We start from the raw sequence: 20,741 nt of genomic DNA on the forward strand, positions 1-20,741 counted from the left end.
TGGACTGCCAAAAGAACCAATAGATCTGTTTTGGAAGAAGTGCAGCCAGAGTGCTCCTTGGAGGCCAGGATGGGTAACCTTCGTCTTTCATACTTTGGACATATTATCAGGAGAGAACAGTCGCTGGGGAAGGATGTCATGCTGGGTAAGATGGAGGGTCAGAGAAAAAAAGGAAGACTCCCCAATGAGATGGATCAGCCAGGTGGCATAATTGATGGCATCAAGTGTGATAGCGGTGGTGGGGTTGGCCCAGGATTGGATATTGTTTCGTTCTGCTGTGCATGGGGTCACCGTGAGTCGGTTCTGACTTGATGGCAGCTGACCACAACAATCTCACATTATACATAAAAACTAACTCAAAATGGACCAATGACCTAAATGTTACCCTAAAACCATAAGGTTCTTGGAAGGAAACATAGGGACAAAACCAGGGGTCCAAATTTATGACACAAATACACCATAAAAAAAAACTAAACTAAACTAAAATGAACAAACAAGAGGATAAATCAGAAACCTGGAGCCTCCTAAAAACTAAATAATTAAGCTCATCGAAGGAGCACAGTGGCTCTAGAGGATAAGCATTGGACTGTGAACCACAGGATTGACAGTCGAGCCCACCAGCTCTCCACGGGAAAAAGATGAGGCTTTCTGCTCTCATAAAAATTACAGACTCTGAAATCCTACACAAGGTCGCTATGAGTTGGAACCAACTCGATGGCGCAACAAGCTCATCAAAAGATTAACAAAAGCGTAAAGGAAGAACCTCCAAAGGGGAAACACGTTTTGGCAATGACATACCTAACAAGGGTCTCATCTTTATCTAAAATACATAGAAAAGTTCAACACCTCAACAAAAAGACAAACAGATCAAAAAAACATGCAAAGAACACGAATAGGCACTTCACTAAGAGACATGCAAGTGGCTAATGAACACATGAAGAGATTTTTGTGAATTAGCCATTAGAAATGTAAATCCAAACTACAATGCATCTCACCCTTGCAAGAATGGCACTTGATCAAAAATGAAAAAGAAAACAAATTCTGGCAAGGTTGTAGGAAGAACGGAACTCTCTTATATACTGCTGGTAGGATGATAAAATGGCACAACTCACAAGGAAAATAGTATGGTACTTCCTAAAAAGTTAGAGATACAAATGCCATTATGACTCAGTAATCTCACTCCTAGGTATATATTCTAGAGAAAAAAAATAGACATATGTATACTCAATACTCATTGCAGCATTATAATAGAAAAAATATGGATGAATGGATAAACAAATTGTGGTGCATACAAACTGGGTAAACAAGGATGGAGAATAATGGTGAGTCCACAAAACATACCATGGATGAATCTGGAGGACATTATATTGAGTGAGGTGCTGTAGGTTAATTCTCTGGACTGCAATGGCAGTTTGAACCTCAAGGCTGGTGGTTCAAGCTCCCCAGATGCTCTTTGGAAACTCTATACAGGGTCGCTATGGGTCGGAACTCGACTTGACGGCACTTAACAACATACTAAGTAAAATAAATCATCAACAAAAAGACAAATATTATAATACTTTTATAAAAAGTCAGTAATAGGTTTACATATAGAAAGCAAGATCCTTTGATACTTACCCAGGGATGGAGAGGGAGGGAGAATCGCTTACTAGTTAGTTGTTGTTAAGTGCTGTCAAGTCAGTTCAGACTCACGGTATAGGGTTTCTGAGGGGTGGCTGGTGGGTTTGAACAGCCGATCTTGTGGTTCAAACTGACCTTATGGCCCAGTGCTTATCCTGCAATGTCACACCAGGACTCCTACTACATAGCTGTTGTTGTGAAGTGCCGTCGAGTCAGTTCCAACCCAAGACACATGTTAATTCTGGTTAAGGGAAAAGCAATACACAAAATGGGGGAAGTATATGAAGACGCTGAGAGGACAACTGTCATAAATGCTGTAACAAATACAGTTCTGCTAAAGTAACACAACCAAAAATTTGTGAGTGGTTAAATAGGTAGATAGGTTAAATCGGTGAGAGGGTGTGTGGGAGTACATGCATGTGCATATATAGGTATGTTGTTCCATGTTAAATGCTGTTGAGTCGGTTCTGACTCACAGCGACCCTGTATATGTTTTCCGAGGAGCAGCTGGTGAGCTTGAACCACCAACCTTGTGGTCTAGCACATTAACCCACAGCACTACACTAGGACTCCATATATATAGGTATAGTATGTATTTTGGGCATTTGTATGTAGATACTTGTATATGCTGCATATATATTCTTATGTGTAATAGAGCACAAAGGAGACACATTATAGAAACTTCCTAGACATATCCAAATACACCATGGACTGAGTTATTGGATTTGAAGGACAGCTAGATTAACTGGCATAACACAGTTCATAAAGATGATGTTTTACATCCTACTCTAGCGATAGCATCTGAGGTCTTAAAAGCTTGTGGGTGGCCATTTAAGATACAACTATTGGTCTCCTCAGAACATTTGCAAAACGCAATGATGAGAAGGCAAGGAAAGGCAGGCAAACGGGAGATGAAAAAAACCCCAAAACTCAAAGAAACAATTAGTCCAAATAATTAATGGTCCACACAAACCACAGCCTCCTCTAGCCTGAGACCAGATGGTGCCTGACTACCACTACGGACTGCTCTGACGACCATGGATACAATAAAGGTCACAGTTACAGTAGAAGAAAAATGTACAACAAAACTCAAATTCATCAAAAACATCCGACTTAATGGACTGATAGAGAACGGAGGAAACGCTGAGACTCTTTAAGTCTGGAACTGAAGCCACTCCCATAAGTCACTTGTCATTAAAATAATAGATTGGCTTATAAAATAAACAATAGTACTTGGGAGGAATATGCACTTTAGAACAATCAACTATATGAGACCAAGTGGCCCCATTGCACAAAGCAGAGAAGGCAAGGGCGGTCAAGCAAACGAGACAGATGGAAATGGGGGGAAGACAAGGTGAGGGCCCTCAGTGAGGCACACTGAAGGGATAGCAGATGTCACAGTACAATCTTGTATATGAACTGTTGAATGGTAACTTTCACCTAAAACACAAAATGTTCAAAGAAACAAACAAAATAATAAAGCAATGATAACAGACTCCTTCAATCTAAAACATTTTTTTCTGTTTGGGTCTCAGAGCCACTCTTTGGTTTAATGCTGATGCTAGTCTTCTGGTTACGTAGGCTCATTAGCTTAGTCTACCATCTTTCTGAGCTCTGACCTTCTTTTTGAACTCCCTATGTTTCCCCAAACTTTATTCTTTGGTTATTTTCTTAGTCTCTCTACACTCAATCAGCATATTAAGCCAATTCTCATATTCTGACCAGAATTTTAATTTACTCAATCTAGGACACTGTCAGAAACTGGAGGTGGGGACAGGACAAGAAATCAGAATCATTCTTAACATTTCAACTAGAACATAGACTCAAGATAAGCTGTTGGCTTAGTGCTGGTCATCCCTTATAATTACTTTTTCCTAGAGATCCACTGAGCTCTGCAAACTGGACAGGCTGCACAGATGATGAAACAACAGCCAATGTAGTTAGGGGATAGTGATCCCAAAACCCAGCTCAGGGTCTGGCTTTGTCCTAGTCACAGCTTCAATTCTAGGTAAGCATTGTAGATTCTGAATCTGAGGTACATGAGTGGGCTTCAGCCTGCCAACAACCCCCTTTGATGCAAATCTTAATGTGCAGGCACAGGTTTTCTGGCAGACATACACAGCTCTGACAGAGTTCCAAAACCCAAATGGGTTAAGAACCTATACATAAAACTGAAATGACCCAAATAAAAACCCTGCCAGAATTAAAGGCTCCACAGGATATGGATCTTTGTTTTGTTTTCTGATTTATCCTAAGTGCCTAGTGCTGACAATAGGTCCTGGGTCACAGTAGATGCTCAATCAATATTTATTTATTCATTCATTCATTCATTCATTCATTCATTCAACTAATAACTCAAATCCACTCTCTAAGCTGGTAGGGCTCCACAATTATTTCCCGTCATGATTTACTCCTGAATACTTGGGAAATGAGTAAGGGTAGCTGGTTTTCTGGTGTTCTTGCACTGGGTACACAATTACCTTCATGGCTGAAGTCACACTAGATACATGGCAGCTGCACTGCCATTCTAATATCAGACTTTCTAACAATTTTGGCTAGCCTTGCTAGATAATGTAAGAGTGCTTATAAATCTGGGATAAACCAAGGTTACTTGAGAAAGCTATTTTAAAATACATACATCAAACCATTCTCCATCTGCCCTTTCACTCTCTTCCCCTCCTCCCCTTCTAATTCGGTAGGTCTAGGCTAGCGCCAGGTTCATCTAAGTAGGAGCTGGAAAAGCAAACACCAGCACATTAAGTTTACCAGGCTCTTGATAAAGCAGTTCAATGAACACAGGGGACAAATGGGTTAGATATGCCTGATTCAGAGATAAAACAAATATGGCATAGGAAGTAGAGAATCTTTAATACCAACTCCATCTGTCAGATGGAGTCCTGTTGTGGTGCTGTAGGATAAGCCTGGATTTCTAACTGTAAGGATGGTGGATCAAACCTGCCAACCACTCCTTGGAAACCCTACACAAGGTCGCTAAGAGTCAGAACCAACTGCATGATACTTCAGCAACCACCACCATCTGTCAGATATGGACAATTCATCAGGTAGGTTTAAGAGAGCATAACTATGAGCCTGTCTAAGGAAGAGGAGATAGTATTTCTACAAAGGCTTGGTCCAAATTCAGTAAACATTGGCAAGGTGCTTTCATTCCAAACATGCCCAGCATTTAGCTAATCGCCTCCCTATGCAGACATAAAAGAATGTGCAGAATTCTGAGCCCCCTACTCCCCTAATAGGAGGGGCTCCTCCTGAATGCAAGGGCTGAAAACAATCAACTATCCACTCCTAATTACAAGCTAGGTAGGAGAAATAAGATGCTTCTCAACATGGTTGCACTCCTGTAATTTTTACTCTTTATAAACATCCTTTCCCCACCACACTTAAGAACCAACCCTTTGCCAACCTCAATTCATTCTAAGTTGGCAAGCCAGAATAGAAACCACCCAGAGCAACAGCTCCCTCTGGAAAATCCTGGGGAAGGGATGCAAAGAGTCAGCCCTTCCAGTATGCAGTTCCCCTTGGATGTACTATATCGTTTATTGGACTTAGAACATCATATCCCCAACCAGCTTGGTCTCTTTTCTGCTACAAATCTCAAGTAAACAGATTCTACAACAGCTACAAGTCTGTTACCAAGGCCACTGTATTGATCAGTATAATTAACATTCAAAATCCATTTAGTCCAGCAGGACAAGTCAGCTGGGTTACTCCCCAGAACAAATTATTCAGAATCTTCAAGTCTTGCTTGCTAAGAAGTTTGGTGCTCAGAAGCTGGGCACTAAAAACTCAAGTACTAAATTACAATCTAGATACTACCTGGCCACCATAAGGAAACTGAGTTACCAGAGCAACTGGACATATTTGCCATCTCTAAGAAGCATCTCTAGTTCTATTTCCAAAGTAAAATCTGAAGGTATCTCTTTCTCTTGAATCTTGCTTAGATCATGTACTTTAAGGAAACCACACACAAAAAATCCTCAGTGCCAACTAGAGTCTAAGCTCCCATCTAGAACAAGCATTGGCCAAGTTCCCAGAAGACTGTTACTCTAAAGGAGGTGTATTTCAAAGACAAGGACACATATAGCTCTTGAGCAGCGAGCTCAGCACTGGCTTAAAAGGGGCAGCCAGGGCTGCGGAATGCAGAGAGCCAAGAGTTTGCTCAGCACTGCTGGGCAGAACTGTTGTATTATTATTTTCAGGACTCAAACACACACTCCAAATTCAAACTGGTCAACTCACTGCCCTCCCCCCCCCCCCCCCCCCCCCCCCCCCCCCCCCCCCCCCCCCCCCCCCCCCCCCCCCCCCCCCCCCCCCCCCCCCCATTAAGCACCCTAAGTGTCTTTTCTAGTCCTTAAATTAAATCCAGCCTGCCATCAAGTTGATTTAGATTCACAGTGACCCTATAGGGGGAGAAGTGCTCCGTAGGGTTTCCAGGCTGTAAATCTCTAGAGAAGCTAACTGCCTATCTTTCTCCTGTGGGCATGGCTGGTGGGTCCAAACCCAAGGCTTAACCCACTACCAAGGCTTCTTCCTTTAACTTCAGGTGGTTGTGTGCCATCAAGTTGGTTCCAACTCATAGCGATCCTGTATAGGGTTTCTAAGGAGAAGCTGGTGAGCTTGAACTGATGACTTTGCTGTTCTAACTAGCCTTGCAGTCCGGTACATTTAGTGTCACAGGAGGACTCTAGATAGAGTGTTCCAAATGCTAAGGGTTTAAAATTTGTTTTGATGGTAGAAAATTCAAGATACATTTATGACCATTATGTTTAAGGTTGGACTCCTGGTGTTTTGTTATAGGATCAGCATTGGACTGCAAACCATAAGATCAAACCCCCCAGCTGCTCCTCCGAAACCTTATACAGGGCTGCTTTGAGTGGAAACTGACTCGAAGGCACTTAACAATAAATGTTTAAAGATAGCCTAAGCTTCTAGCCCACCAACTTATGTTCCCATGCTGCTGGGTAAATGTTGTTAAGTGCTGCTGAGTTGATTCCAACTCATAGCAACCTTGTACAGGGTTTCTGAGGCTGTAAATTTTTTACGGGAGTAGAAAGCCTCATCTGTTCGGAACAGCTGGTAGTTTCGAACTGCTGACCTTAAGGTTCGCAGCCTGATTCGTAACCACTATGCTACCAGAACATATTTAGAAAATTCTCCTTAGTTTTTATTTCTGGCCTTAAAAAGTAAGCTGTCAGAGTCCTGGTAACATGGTGGACTATGAACTGGGCTGCTAACCACAAGGTCAGTAGTTCAAATCTACCAGTTGTTCCTCTGGAGAAAGATGAGGATTTTTGCTCTCATACATATTTATAGCCTCAGAAACCCTATATAGGGGTCCTGTGAGGCAGAACCGACTCCATGGCACATCACCACCATCACCACAAGCTGTTAAGGCACTCTGGTGGTGCTGTGGATTAGGCATTGGGCTGTTAACCAAAAGATCAGTGATTCCAATCAATCAGCTGATCTTCAGGTAAAAACTACAAGTTGAAATTTACTTGATGGCAGTGTTGTGGTGTTTTGTTGTTGTTGTTGCTTGGTATCGCTTTGGAGTTCCTCTGTGGTGCTGTAGGATAAACACTCTGGACTGCTAACCACAAGGATGGTGGTTCAAACCCACCAGTCACTCCTTGAAAAACCTATGTGGGGTTACTATGAGTCGGAACTGACTTGACATCACACAACAATAAACTGCTGGGAATCCGATTAATTTCGTACCTGACCGTTCATGATACTACCTTACCACCCATGTGGGAAGGATCTAAATTAGAAAAACAATCCAAGCCAAATGAAAGGGAAAGTGAACCCAAACTACCAAGTGAGTCCAACCTCACTTTCTCTTAGGAGAGTCAACTTATTATTTTAGTCAATATTGTATTCTGTGCCAGCCACTAGACGTGTGTGTGTGTGTGTGTGTGTGTGTGTGTGTGTGTGTGTGAGAGAGAGAGAGAGAGAGAGAGAGAGAGAGAGAAATGGTTCTTGCTTTCAACAAATTTGGCCTGGAGGATTCAAATGAAGAATCATCAGAACAGTTCTTAAAACAGTTTACAGCGCATGGCACTGAACTCAAACCTATTTTTGTAAGACACACAGGGAAGGAAATTATTTTGTTTAGATTTTATACTCAGTCTAATATGTGAGCTCCCTATTCTCAACATTCCCATGGAATCAGCTCTGGAGGGCAGTGAGTTGAAGAAAGTACAGTATAAAAGCCACCCAGGACTGTTGAAATGCCGGTTTCAGTGTGTTTAAGTTCCTGAGGTGAACCCTCAAGGCATTTCTAATGAGTCTCTTGGGAAGTAGAGGAACATCCAAAAGAGGGGGGTGACAAAGAACTCCAACAACCTTAGCTTTGTTCCAAGCCACAAGGACAAACTGTGGGCTGGAAACTTAATTTCTTAGCAGTTTCTGGACCTGTCAAGCAAAAACAGTTATTAGGGATCAGAAGCCTGACCTTCCAAATGGCTTCTTAACCAAGTCACAAGAAGGAGTTTCATGAAGCCCAGAAACTTTCAGAACTTGTATTCAAATTTCCATGGTCCTGAATTTTCCTAAGGAAAGAACCATGCTTTTTTATAAAAGTTATATAAAGGGGATTTGTGACTCAGAAGATCAAGAATTAAGAACTATTGTTCTGGAGTCTCTCTAATCATGTGAATCTCAAGAGCTTATCCTCATGCAGGCAAAAGAGAAACTTACTTAAAACCTCCCTTGTCCAGATTTATCTATGCATATTTATTGACCACCTGTCTGAAATTAAAAACAAAGATAAGGGGTATGTACTTTGAAAATTCAAGGTGAAGGGCTTTTTTCTACATCTCCAAAAGGAGCTCAATCATAAGAGTCCAAATAGGTTGTTTCTTTAAAAGCCTTTCGGAGGGAGACAAGGCAGAGTTTGTCAAAGAGGGAAGACCAGAATCTGTGCTCAAGTAGCTTTCCTGACAATTTTTGTTTTAATTTCAGGATCCTAGGACCAGAATGGGAACAGGCCAAGTCCCAAAAGGTTTGACTTCAGGTCAAGTCAGTCCTTGGGGAAAGGAATAGAGTAATCCCATCAACACCTCAGTACCTTTCTAATACAGTAAATACTAGAAGAATTACAGCCAACGCCTGGCAATCTATTCCCCAAAATCAGACAATGAAAACCCTATGGTCCAATCCACAAATGATCACTGGGATGGTGTAGGACCATCGCTATTTTGTTGCACTGTACATGGGGTTTCCAAGAGTCAGGGGCCAATTCAATGGTAGTTAATAGCAACATTAAAAACCAAACTTCCAAAATCCTGTCATTGTGCAATCCTGTACACAGTGATATGAAGACAGCTTCATTCAGGAAACCTAAAAGAATGAAACATGGTTACAAGCATCTCCTCTAGGCCTTAAGCCCTTTTGTTCTGCCACTTATCCATTCACTCTGTAGCTCACAAGAGCTACACCACTGTAGATCAGCACATTCACATTCTCCTTAGCACCTAGAACATAAACATTCAGTGACATCCGACTGATACCATGGTACAAACATTTTTCTCACAGAGAAAAGCACACAGACATAACAGAGTTTGCTCTAGTAGGGCAGCTGCTTGGTTTGTAGAGAACTAAACCTGAGGTGGGTCCAAGATGAACAACATGGACAACAAGTAGTCCCAAATTCCTCCTTATTTATGCCTCATTTCCGTCACACAACTAAGTACAGAATGTCCATTTAAAAAGAGAACCTGTAGCTGCCCTACAGGTAACTAAGGAAACTCAGTGCTTAATTTTGGGGCTGTCATGGCAAGAAAGCAGAAGTCTGCCTAGATAGTTGTATATTTGTGGTTTTGTTAGTCTTTTCTCCAATCTCTATCCCAGGACTTCACAAACTACATTTCACCAATAGTTCATTAAACACTGTGTCCGATTTTGGTAGTAAATGATTAAGCCACACTTTATATTAGGAACCGACTCGATGGCACTTAACAACAACAACAACAAACCCACTATACAACATTATACACACTGAGGTTAAGGCGTCAGGCTGAATCCTTCAGAAAAATTGAACATAGGAACAAAAATGAAATCAGTCTGAGTCTCAAAAAAGAGGGTGTTCTGCTCTAGTGCTGTAACTGCTGTGGAGCAAAGAACACATAATTCTGCAGGAAAAATAGTTACGCATAATTAGGAGCAGGCAGTATAGAGCAGAGAAACAGTACCTGGGGGAGGGATTTGGAGTACACAGAGATAAGATCACAAGGTAACTAGATAAGATGATAAAACCACAGCTAAGAAGAATCTCTGGAATTGTTTCATGTAATTCAAGGATCCTGGAACTCTGGAAGACCGCAAACAATTGCAGTTTGAAAATGAACTCCTGCACTCCGTATAGCCTAGTGTCAGAGAAAGACCCACGTTTTGATAAGAAATGGTATACACCCATTAAATGTGGGTCTTCCATCAAAAGCTCTAGGATCTTCCATGGTCTTTGCTCCCCCTTTCCACAAATCAACAAATGTTTTTTTAATGTTCAATGGGTGTAAGCACTACATAAAATAGCAATTCTGTCAGGGATTTTTTTTTTTCCTGCTGAAAAGTTATACCAACAGAAACATCTGTTTTAGTTCTTTAAAAATATTCCAAAATCAGGCCCCCTTTTAAACTAGGAAGGAGTCCTGGTGGCACTGTGGTTAACACTGCTCAACTACTAACCAAAAGGTAAGTGGTTTGAACCCATCAGCTGTTCTGTGGAAGAAAAATGGGGCAGTCGGCATGTCTAAAGATCACAGCCTTGGAAACCCTATTCTGCTGCTTGCTGTCAAGTCAGTTCCGACTCAGTGACTCTGCACGGGGTTTTCAATGCTGTAAATCTTTACAGGAGCAGAATGCCTTCTTTCTCCCACAAAACAGCGGGTGGACTCAAACTGTTGACCTTATAGTTAGCAGCCCGATACATAAACCCTATGGGGCAGTTCTATTCTGTCGCTATGAGTCAGAAACAACTTGAATGTAATGGGTAAGCATAAATTATCATGTCACATCACCCAGGGGGTTATAAATAGGGTGATCATATAATCTATCATATACTTTTCTGAATGTGAGGAGGCCCTCAATAGGCAACATGCTGGGAAGTCACTGAGTGGGCATTAGTTCCAACTTACAGTGACCTTGTATAGGGTTCCCAAGGAGCGGGTGGTGGTTTCCAACTGGGTAACAGGTATAAACCAGAACTGTACCAGACAAACAGTGATACGGAATCACTCTCAATATAAAGGAGTAACCCAGTTGCCATTAGGTTGACTTTAACTCACAGTGACCTTAGAGGACAGACTAGAACTGCTTCTTAGAGCTTCTAAGACTTAAATCTTTATGGTAGCAGACAACTTCACCTTTCTCTTGCAAACACAGTAATTAGTACTTTGTAAATGCAAATTCCTTCAATAATTCAATGTGTTGCTGTTGTTAAGTACTGTGCTGTGGAGTTGGTTCTGACTCATAGTGATTTCTGAGACTATAAATCTTTATGGGAGCTGAAAGCTTCATCTTTCTCCCATGGAACGGCTGGTAGTTTCGAACCGCTGACCTTGAGGTTAGCAGCCCAATAGGTGGTACTATTATTATATTCCCATTTTACAGATGAGAAAATAGAGGCTGACACAGGTTAAGACTCTTGTCCAAGGTCACACGACTTGGCTATCCAATGGCAAAGACTGAAGGGTAAACCTATGTGACTCCAAAGGTGAAGCCCTTAATTTACAATGTAAGGAGCTCTGGTAGCATAGTGGTTACGAATCGGGCTGCTAACCTCAGGGTCAGTAGTTTGAAACTACCAGCTGTTCCACGGGAGAAAGAGGAGGCTTTCTGCTCCCGTAAAGATTTACAGACTCGGAAACCCTGTACAGGGTCACTATGAGTCGGAACCGACTCCACGACACATAACAACAACTTCTCATAGTTTTGGAACAAAAAGGACAACTCAAGGGGATAACAAGAGAACCACCTGAGTGAGCCAAAGGGAAATATGGAATCAGAACACAAAACGTGATCAGGATCCCAAGAAAATTTTTACTGTTTATAAGTGACTTGCAAATGTCACTGACAGTGTTGACAAGAGTTGGAAGAAAAATTTGTGGTTAAGAATCTGTTAGAAAGCATTGGTCTAGACAAATGTGTTATCCTTCAGATGATGTGTTATAAATATTATACCTAAGATGGTCCCCCCCCCCCCCCGGCCTTTTTAAAAAAATAAAAAACGATATTCAAATTCACATATTAGAGCAAGGATAGGTATAAAATGTTTCTCCCTTTACTAAACAGTTCCTTTAAATAACAGTCCCCATGAGGGCATTAAAGAGCTTGTTTACAGATCATTAACTACTTGAAGTAGCAGAGTAAACTTATTAGGAGTCACAGGCAACCAAAGATGCACAGTATTCTATGCATCAAAATAGTCTCTGTACATTTTAAGAATATTACATAGGATAATATACATTGGATCTAGATGACCCCTCCCTACAAAAGATAAAAATACATGTTTGTGATCTTGGTGGCAAAGGGCATGGCAAATGCAAAAATTTCTCTCTACATAAAGTTAAAGTCTAGAGGAACTTAGAACAAAGTAATATGGAAGCCAGAACTGAAGTAACTACACCAAACCAGATAAGACAGGTAATCAGTATCTGTGGAGAAATCTAAAAAAAGATTAAATTCTTACACTTTTATCTCCTGTTCAGACAGCCACTAAAATAGTTAAACAGTAGCTGAGAATCAAGAGAGATCTGCTCATGACGCAAAGACCAAATCTTTTCTCAAAGAATCTGAGAAGTACAGATATAAACTCTAAGACTGCACCAAGACTTAACTCTAAGATAACCCTGATGACAAGAGAATAGTCAAGACTACACCTGTCCAGGCAGAAGTTGTGGGCTCTACTTGGTCTGCTTCCTAAATTTCAGCTGACCCTTTTGATGAATTAGAGCTTCATGTACTTTTTATTTAAATAAAGACTATATTACAAGCAAAAGGGGTTTCTTTTATATTTTTCTCTGTTTTGCTGATGGTAAAGGAACGATCATGCAGATCCTAGGTCAAATGTCTCACATTTCACTTGGAGAGTTCACCCAAATGTTGAGAAATTCAGAGCTCTGAAATTGACCTTCCAGAGGAACATGTCTATCTTAGAAGGTTTTGTCAACAAGTCAGATTTGGATTTACTCTATGAAGGAAGAATCAACTTGACACAATGTCAATTTCCAAAGGTCCAAGGACAGCCATCGTCCCCTGCAACACAAAATAGCAGGGAAAAAAGGATAAATACCTAGCAATTATAATGAGCTAGACAATATATCTAGTTCAACTTCTAAGTGCCAATACACAAGACCTTTTTCAGTTCTAGCACAGAATACACTAACTACCCTTAAAACTCAAGATTCCTTTCTCATTTCAAATTATCCTGGCAATAGGATCAGAAATCACTACTGATAGTCACAAACATGTCTTACACCATGTGAACCATAGGATAACTATTAATATTGGTCCATGAAAATTTCATTTAGAACTTAAAGTCAGGAAAATGGTTTTTCCTGAGTAATTAGTATGTATAACCATGTCTGCTAATGAGAATATCACTGATTCCCTTTATGCTCTGGTTGCTAGGAAGTTTAGAGCAGCATGCTAACAAGCTCATCAACTATCTGAGGCTTGAGGGTTATTCTTTTTATAAAAATGTTCTTTCTCATTTTGACTTCCTACTTGTATATGAATCCTGTGCTTTAAGTTATTTCTAATATTCTTTTAAAAAGAGGGAGTATAAATATATCAATGGTGGTGGTGTGCCATGGAGTCTATAGTTTCCAAGGCTGTAAATCTCTATGGGAGCAGAAAGCCTCATCTTTCTCCTGAGGAACAGCTGGAAGTTTTGAACTGCTGACCATGAGGTTAGCAGCCCAACTCATAACCACTACGCTACAGAACTCCTTAAATATACCAATGGTAGTGGTGTGTCATGAAGCTGGTTCCCATTCATAGTAACTTTGCCTGCACAGGGTTTCCGAGGCTATAAATCTTTATGGGAGCAGAAAGCCTCATTTTTCTCCTGTAGAATGGCTGTTAGTTTTGAACTGCTGACGTTAAAGTTAGCAGCCCAACTTGTAACCACTACGCTACCAGAGCTCCTTAAATATACCAATAGGCTTCTTTTTAAAAAACTACTCTTATTAGTCTCCAACATGCTTCAATCTCCATCTATTCTAAACAAGCACTTATCTGATAGATGAGAAATCTGAGGCACGGCAGTGAATTAATTTGCTAAATGTAGTACCCATTTAGTTGGCTTCTTGGCACCCAGACCAAGCCTTGAACCAATCCAACAAGCTCTATCATTTACATAGCACTGTGCCAGGGGCTTACAAAACTAAGTCACGATTATAGTTGAAGAATCTAGTTATCTCTGTTTTTAACGGATAGGCATCTATTCAACACAGAACAACACAAATAAAGGCTCACCAGAAAGCCATACTGGGATCTGATTTAGGACCATCAAGGTCACCCTGAAGTAACCTACATCCTGTGACTGGCACTAGAAATGTCCTCATTTCCCAAGGGCTTCTAAGGCTTGGAGTGAGTCAAGGATTTCTTGGTCTAGAATCAGGTTGTGATCCTCAGAGGTGAAGGCAGGGCACCATGTGAAGAGGTCTTTTTCTCATGCCAAACTACTTTTTCCCTCTCATTTTCCCATGCTTTCTCACACTCTCAACACATGGCAGAGGCAGCAAAGTGACTTATGTCTAACTAAAGTGAAGGTCGGAAAAACAGATTATCTAGGACTTGCTATGTGACCTTGAACTAGTCCTCAACTGACCCATTAGCTAAATAAATGTGTTTTACTATTAGTAGGGAAAGAGTAATTAGTCACCATAAAGCACTTTAATACAAGTACTGCGTAAACGCTAAACAATAAAGCTCAGAAAGAGCAAGATTAATAAGAAACATGGGGGCACATTTATCAGCAAATGGAAACTCAAAATAGGGTCTTCACCTTCCTGGCAGGGACTGCTTCTTTGAGCTAATGGAATACGAGTCCCTAAAATCATTAGCACTTGGCCTGACAATAATACACGTTAGCAATATTCCTCCTGGGAAAAAGAAAAGGATATTTGTTCTTGGTAAGCAGCCACACTGATATCTCAGTTACTTGTTAGCCAGGTGGGCAATTAATATTTGAGCACCTTCTATATGCTAGGTACAGAGCCAAGCACAAAGGATATAACAATGAGCAAGAATCCCTGCCTTTATGGGAGTTTACAAACTATTATACTGAATTGTAAGGAACTCTGGTAGCGTAGTGGTTACGAATCGGGCTGCGAACCTTAAGGTCAGCAGTTCGAAACTACCAGCCGCTCCGCGGGAGAAAGATGAGGCTTTCTACTCCCGTAAAGATTTACACCCTTGGAAACCCTGTACAGGGTCGCTATGGGTCGGAATCGACTCGACGGCACTTCACAACAACATCACAACTGGTAGCATAGTGGTTACAAATTGGGCTGTTAACCGCAGGGTCATCAGTTCAAAACTACCAGCTGTTCCACAGGAGAAAGAGGAAGCTTTCTGCTCCCATAAAGATTTACAACCTCGGAAACCCTGTACAGGGTCGCTATGAGTCAGAACCAACTCCATGGCACATAACAACATACTGAATACCGTCAACAGGGGCGTTTGTTAAGGAATAAAGGCTGACTTTAAGAACTTAAAAAAAAAAAAAGGCCAATAAGAGTAAAAACATAATATTCTGAAGCAACTTAAAAGAATGGGTTAGTAGGGAGAGTAAGAATCCAGGGACTTAAGGGTATCAGGGCTTTGCATTCTTCCTTCTAACTCATCTAAGAAACTACCTATAAGCTTCTAACGACTGTGACTGCTTCTCCAAAGAATTGTGCAGAATACAAACACAGCCCCAACAAAGCAGACAGCTGAACTAAGAGCCCTAAAAATAAGGTTCATCAAGACTCTTCAGAATCAAAGGACCTTCCCCAATCTTTTAAAAGCATTGTTAGTAGGATTCCAATTGTGTGTATGAGAAAGGTGGGCAGGGGGCGACAAAGCATGCTGGTGTTTTGTTTTTGTTTTTTTTTCAATATTGCATTTGATATCTAGAGTGCTGCATTAAATTTCCTTTGCAAAGAGGAAAAAAAAAAAAGTCATCTCTCCCACTTTAGTTCAGGTGTAGGAACTTCAAGAATTGCACTGGATTCCTGCAAATCTTACTTTGTTTGGCATCCCCATTAAATACAGTGGTCAGAGGTGTCCTTGAAGCTCTGTCTTTACACAGGACAGATTTATGCAAGTTCTCACTGGTTTCAGAAAGGTCACCTTTTTGCTAAAGTTCTCTGGTCTACTGGAACTGGGTGCCAGGTATGTAAAACCAAGATGTGGTTGGCAGCACATGATCAGAAAGGCCGAGGGATCCCAATTCCACCACTCAGAGAGCTCCTTAGACTCAAATCTACCAAAGGGTCCCATTTAATCTTCCACAAGACTTAGAAGGATGTCCTATGCCTTCAACCCACAGCACAATAGACTAAACTTGTTCTGCCTCAAAAGTGCAATAAAGAATGAGCCATCATTCCTTACCACCCACCCCACCAACCCACCCAAGATTCTGTCTCCAGTGATGTGTCTATTCCCACGACTCTCCATCAACCTGTATCCATGACAGTGTCTGCTGTCACCAACTCCAAATGTTAATTGCTTAGAAATGTCAAAGCAATTGGAAGCCGGTTGAAGGTGAAACTCATAGTTGTCTTTTCAATCCTCTGCTGCCATCACTGCCTTCACCTACAGAAAACAGCGGGCTCCACGCATTCTTTTCTCTTGCCTCCAAGCTATCATGCAATTACTGCATAAACCCACCACTGTTCCCCAAGACTTGCCTGAAAAAAGCTCGGTCAGATGGGCTCACTCGCTGGATGGGGGCTTTTCTGCACACCCTTTCGCCCACCCGCTAGGGCTGGTCCTAGGAGCCAGTGGAGTTTGTTCACCCCCCTCACTCCCGTCTTCGAAGCCCTTCACCCAGAAAAAGTCAGGCGAACCTAAGGCCCGGCCTGTCGGGTTTAAGAAAGATCCTAGCGGACTAGGGCCGAGGGACAAAGGAAAGCGAGGTCAGGAACGGCCTTTCCAGCCTGGGGTCGTTCACCCGCCACCGTTCACACCACCTCTGCTTCCCCAGGCAACCCAAACCCTCGTCCCCAAAGTCTGCAACAAGCCGAAGCCCAGGGCTCGCTCGTACCCCTTCCACGAGGCCCGGCGGGCCCCCGCCTCCACCCAGAGCCCCCGCACCTTCTTGGGCGCCTTGGTGACGGTGGCCAGGAAGGAGTACTTCTCGGCGTCCTCGATCTCCTTGGCCTGCTTCAGCTCCTCCCCGACCCCGGGCAGCGGCATCGCGTCAGGCATCGACATCCCCCGGCCGGCCCGGCCCGTGGCTAACCAGCCGCCCCCGCCTCCTTCCCTCACGGGCGTTCGCCCGCCCGCCCGCGCGGCGCCCTCCGACACGCGCTCGTCCACCCTCTCACCCGGCCCCAAGCCGGGCCGCGTTCGGTTCTGAGGTACTGCGGCTGACGCCTCGTCAGCTTGGCAGTCTTAGACAGCAGGACAGCAACGGTGACTATAAGAGCACCAAAAACAGCAGCGCCGAGCTCCGACCAGCCCGCGCAGTCACCTCCGCCACACGCAGACACGCACGCAAAGTAAGGGCAGAGGGCGGGGACGCCACATTAAGTACTGGCAACTCTAGGGAGGGGGGAAGAGGCGGAGAGAAACTAGCTGTGTCGTGACGTCATCACGCGGGGTTGGGCTGCACTGGGCCGTAGACGCCACCCTTTATGAACCGCCAGGTGGCGCCATTAGCCTTGTGAGCGCCTTGTAATTATTGCAAGGAAAGCGCGTGACTGAGGGTATTTGGACTGCGGGGTGCCGGGCGTGACCTCATAGGGGCGTTAAAGGGATGCTTAGGAGCAAAGACCAGAACACCACAAGTTACATCCTACAGGCAATCCTAGGAAAATCCCAGAGCCAGTGACAGTTCATTCACACCCTGCCCCCGCTGCAGGTCCTTTAGAGCAAAGGCCCCCTCTCAAGGGGCAGTGTTTGCCTCTTCTGACCCCATAGGTGTCGGCTGAACAAAATCAGAGCAGTCTGGTTACAGCACAACCCTTTGTGATCTCTGCAGACACCGCCTCCCCTGGGTCTTGCCTGTTTACAAGACCTTCTGGCCACAAAGCTGATCTTTGCTACTGCAGTCATGGAGATAAGGGTTGCTGGGTAAGACAGAGGAAAGTAGGAACAAGGAGGGAGAAATCCCAGCCTAAAAGCTTTCCTGCTCCAAGCTACACCCAGTGGGCACTCAGGACACTCATTCACATACCTTCCTGGTGTGGCGCTGTGGGATCATGCACTGGACCAGTGGGTTTGAACTGCAAGGTTATTGGTTCACACTCACCAGCTGCTCCTCGGAAACCTTATACAGAGTCGCTGTGAGTCAGAATCGATTTGACAGCACTTGACAACAACAAATACATGCAGGCCTGATGCTAAGACCCTGGTTGCTAAAGGTAAACATGTGGGTGATGCATCTTGTTTTTTGCGGGGCTTGGTCCAGCTAGAAGGAGCCTTGGTGGTGTGACAGTGCTCTCTTGTTAATGGAAAGGTTGGTGGTTGAACCCACCCAGTGGCTGCAGAGAAAACAGATGTGGCAGTCTGTTTCTGTAAAAATTATAGCCAAGAAAAACCTATGGGACAGTTCTACTGTCGCATGAGTTTGCTATGGGTGGAATCAACTCCACAGTACCCAACAATTCCAGCCAGAGAGGCAGGGCCTGTGTGTAACCTAAATGTCAGCTGAGGTAGCTTGTCCCTTGAGCTTGAAATGACATTGGCTTGAACGCCCATGTCCTGTGGAAAGTCCAATGCCCTGGCCAGGATTTCTGTGAATTACTGAGTGGACTTACATGTTCATGGTCACCTCTGGCTCCAGTTTTCTGCTTCATCTAAAGTTTTATTCACTACACTGATCTTGTGACGATTTCTTCAGCTCCTGCTGTCGATTCAAATATGGAACACAGCTCCTTCTGCTTTCAACCCCCACTCATCCCAAAGCAACCACAAAAATAAGGCTGTAATATGTAACAGAACTTTTAATGAAGGTTTGTGGGTCACAGGGGAGAGGTTACATCACACAGCAAACAATTTAAAATCACATTTCTGAAATGTTCTGAAATGTTATTTTGGCTGTCTTACCACCTGGGATTTCTCACTGGCCACCAACACCACAAAGCTCCCTAGGCCACTGCTGTCTGATGTAGCTCCCTCTTGTGATTCTCCTCCCATCCCTCCACCTCATCTTTCCCTTCTTGACCCTGGGAAGCCAGATCTCTCTCTACATTGCAGATGAATGCAAGTCCTCTCTGCACCTTTCCCCTAAATTCTTCTACAAGCCCATCTTTTAAAACTCACAAAGTTACCAGATCTTGTACAAGCCAGCCCTTTCTGGAACAAAGTTGTGATTTGAAGTGGTATTTTCCTCACTGGCATGTGTTCAAAGCTGGGGAGATGTGTAGTCATTCTGGGGTCCCAGAAGTCTTACTTGGAGAAAGTGTACACTAAGGCTGTCGGTCTGAAGTGGAAGTGCCTAGAAGGATGCCTACTTCTGCAGACCCTGTTTGTGAGCTATTAGGATTCTCTGATCTACCTACTTTAGAGTACTTAGACCTTCTACTCAAGGCTATTCCTAGAGCAGAAGGGGTAGAGAGACGGGGCACCAGAGTACCAGATATACCCATAAGGTTTTCAGACTGGCACCTTTCTGTTCACCTTCCAGCTGGGGTCAGGAGCCACACCCAGCCTCCCCAGACCTACATATGAACTTGTTCTAAGTAATTAAATTCATTCTTCTGTTTGTTTACCCTCCACATTCACTCATTTCTTCCTTTATTCATAAAATAGATGCTGAGTGCTGAGTTCACGAGCGGTGCTAGATGTTGGGATTATAGAGACAAATGAGATGAGGTCCCTGATCTCTACCTGGGGACCGGAGTAAGGGATGGTAAGGAGATCTCCAGAGAGGGAGATGGTGCTTGAGCTGACTTTTGTCATGAGCACCTGCACAAGGCAGGGAAGGGATTGCAGGCTGAAGGAACTTCATGAGAAAAGGCAGGACCGCTGCAACAGCCTGGCCTATTAACACCCTGTAAATATTTCATTGCAGGTGAGGCATAGGGGATGATGTTGGGTGGTGGGAGAGATGAAGCTGGAGTCAGAGCATGCAGGACTTAGTCAGCCGTGGGTGGATAGTGTGCCAGCCACTGTGGTAGGGGACACAGGAACAGGTCTGGGTGATGGGACTGCTGAGATACAGAGACAGCTTGAGACATACCGAGTTAGGGACATCTATCTGCAGAGCGTACTGTTCCCCAAGTTTCAGGGGAGCCTCAGTTGGAACCTTTCACACCTAGCCTGGCACCCCACCAGAGAGAAGCTGGAATCCCTGCAGCCTCTCCACTTCCAGAAGCTCAAGCCACACTCCAGCTCTTGGGAATGTGGTCATGTGTTTTTCAAATATTGTAATGAAATCAAAGCAGAATGCGACACAACATGTATACATGAATGACAGATCTGAAAAAAAAATGAGCCTTTGCAAATTGTCAATAATCAAGCGAAGTTAGAAAACAGTATAGAGATTTTTATCCTTGTAGGTTTTTTTTTTTTTTGCTTGTTTGTTGAATATGTTTTTGAAGAAAAAAGTCCTCATAATAAAAAAACAAAACAAAACAGAAGATCCTTTACTGACAAGTCATTACATGAAGTAATGTAACTGTCTGTTCGCTGCCAAACTTCTGGCAAGAGAAATCTTACTTTCTCCACTAAGTCAGCTCTCATGGTTGTTTGGGGTCTGTTTCTCTTAATCCAATGTCTCTTGCCAAGAACTTACTAACTGACTGTCTTTTTTTTTTAACATCCTCATAAGTTTTTTTTTTTTTTTGTGTGTGTGTGTGTGTGTGTGTTTTCCTATACAGACTACATTCAAAATAATAGATACGATCATAAAAAGCCGAGGAGGAGGCAGAGGAGAATGAGGAGTC

At 43.1% G+C, this 20,741-nt stretch overlaps 1 protein-coding gene across 1 annotated transcript in view; it reads right to left on the bottom strand.

The window, feature by feature from the left end:
* Positions 1-17,334, bottom strand: part of AHCYL1 (adenosylhomocysteinase-like 1) — a 49,053-nt gene extending 31,719 nt beyond the window's left edge. The window contains exon 1 of the mRNA XM_006865945.1: positions 16,945-17,334. Coding sequence (XP_006866007.1) covers positions 16,945-17,064 — 120 coding nt within the window. The 5' untranslated portion in view covers positions 17,065-17,334. The remainder of the gene's footprint in view (positions 1-16,944) is intronic.
* Between the last annotated feature and the right edge of the window lie 3,407 nt (positions 17,335-20,741).

Source organism: Chrysochloris asiatica, unplaced genomic scaffold, assembly GCF_000296735.1.
Source record: "Chrysochloris asiatica unplaced genomic scaffold, ChrAsi1.0 scaffold00085, whole genome shotgun sequence".
Classification (NCBI taxonomy): domain Eukaryota; kingdom Metazoa; phylum Chordata; class Mammalia; order Afrosoricida; family Chrysochloridae; genus Chrysochloris; species Chrysochloris asiatica.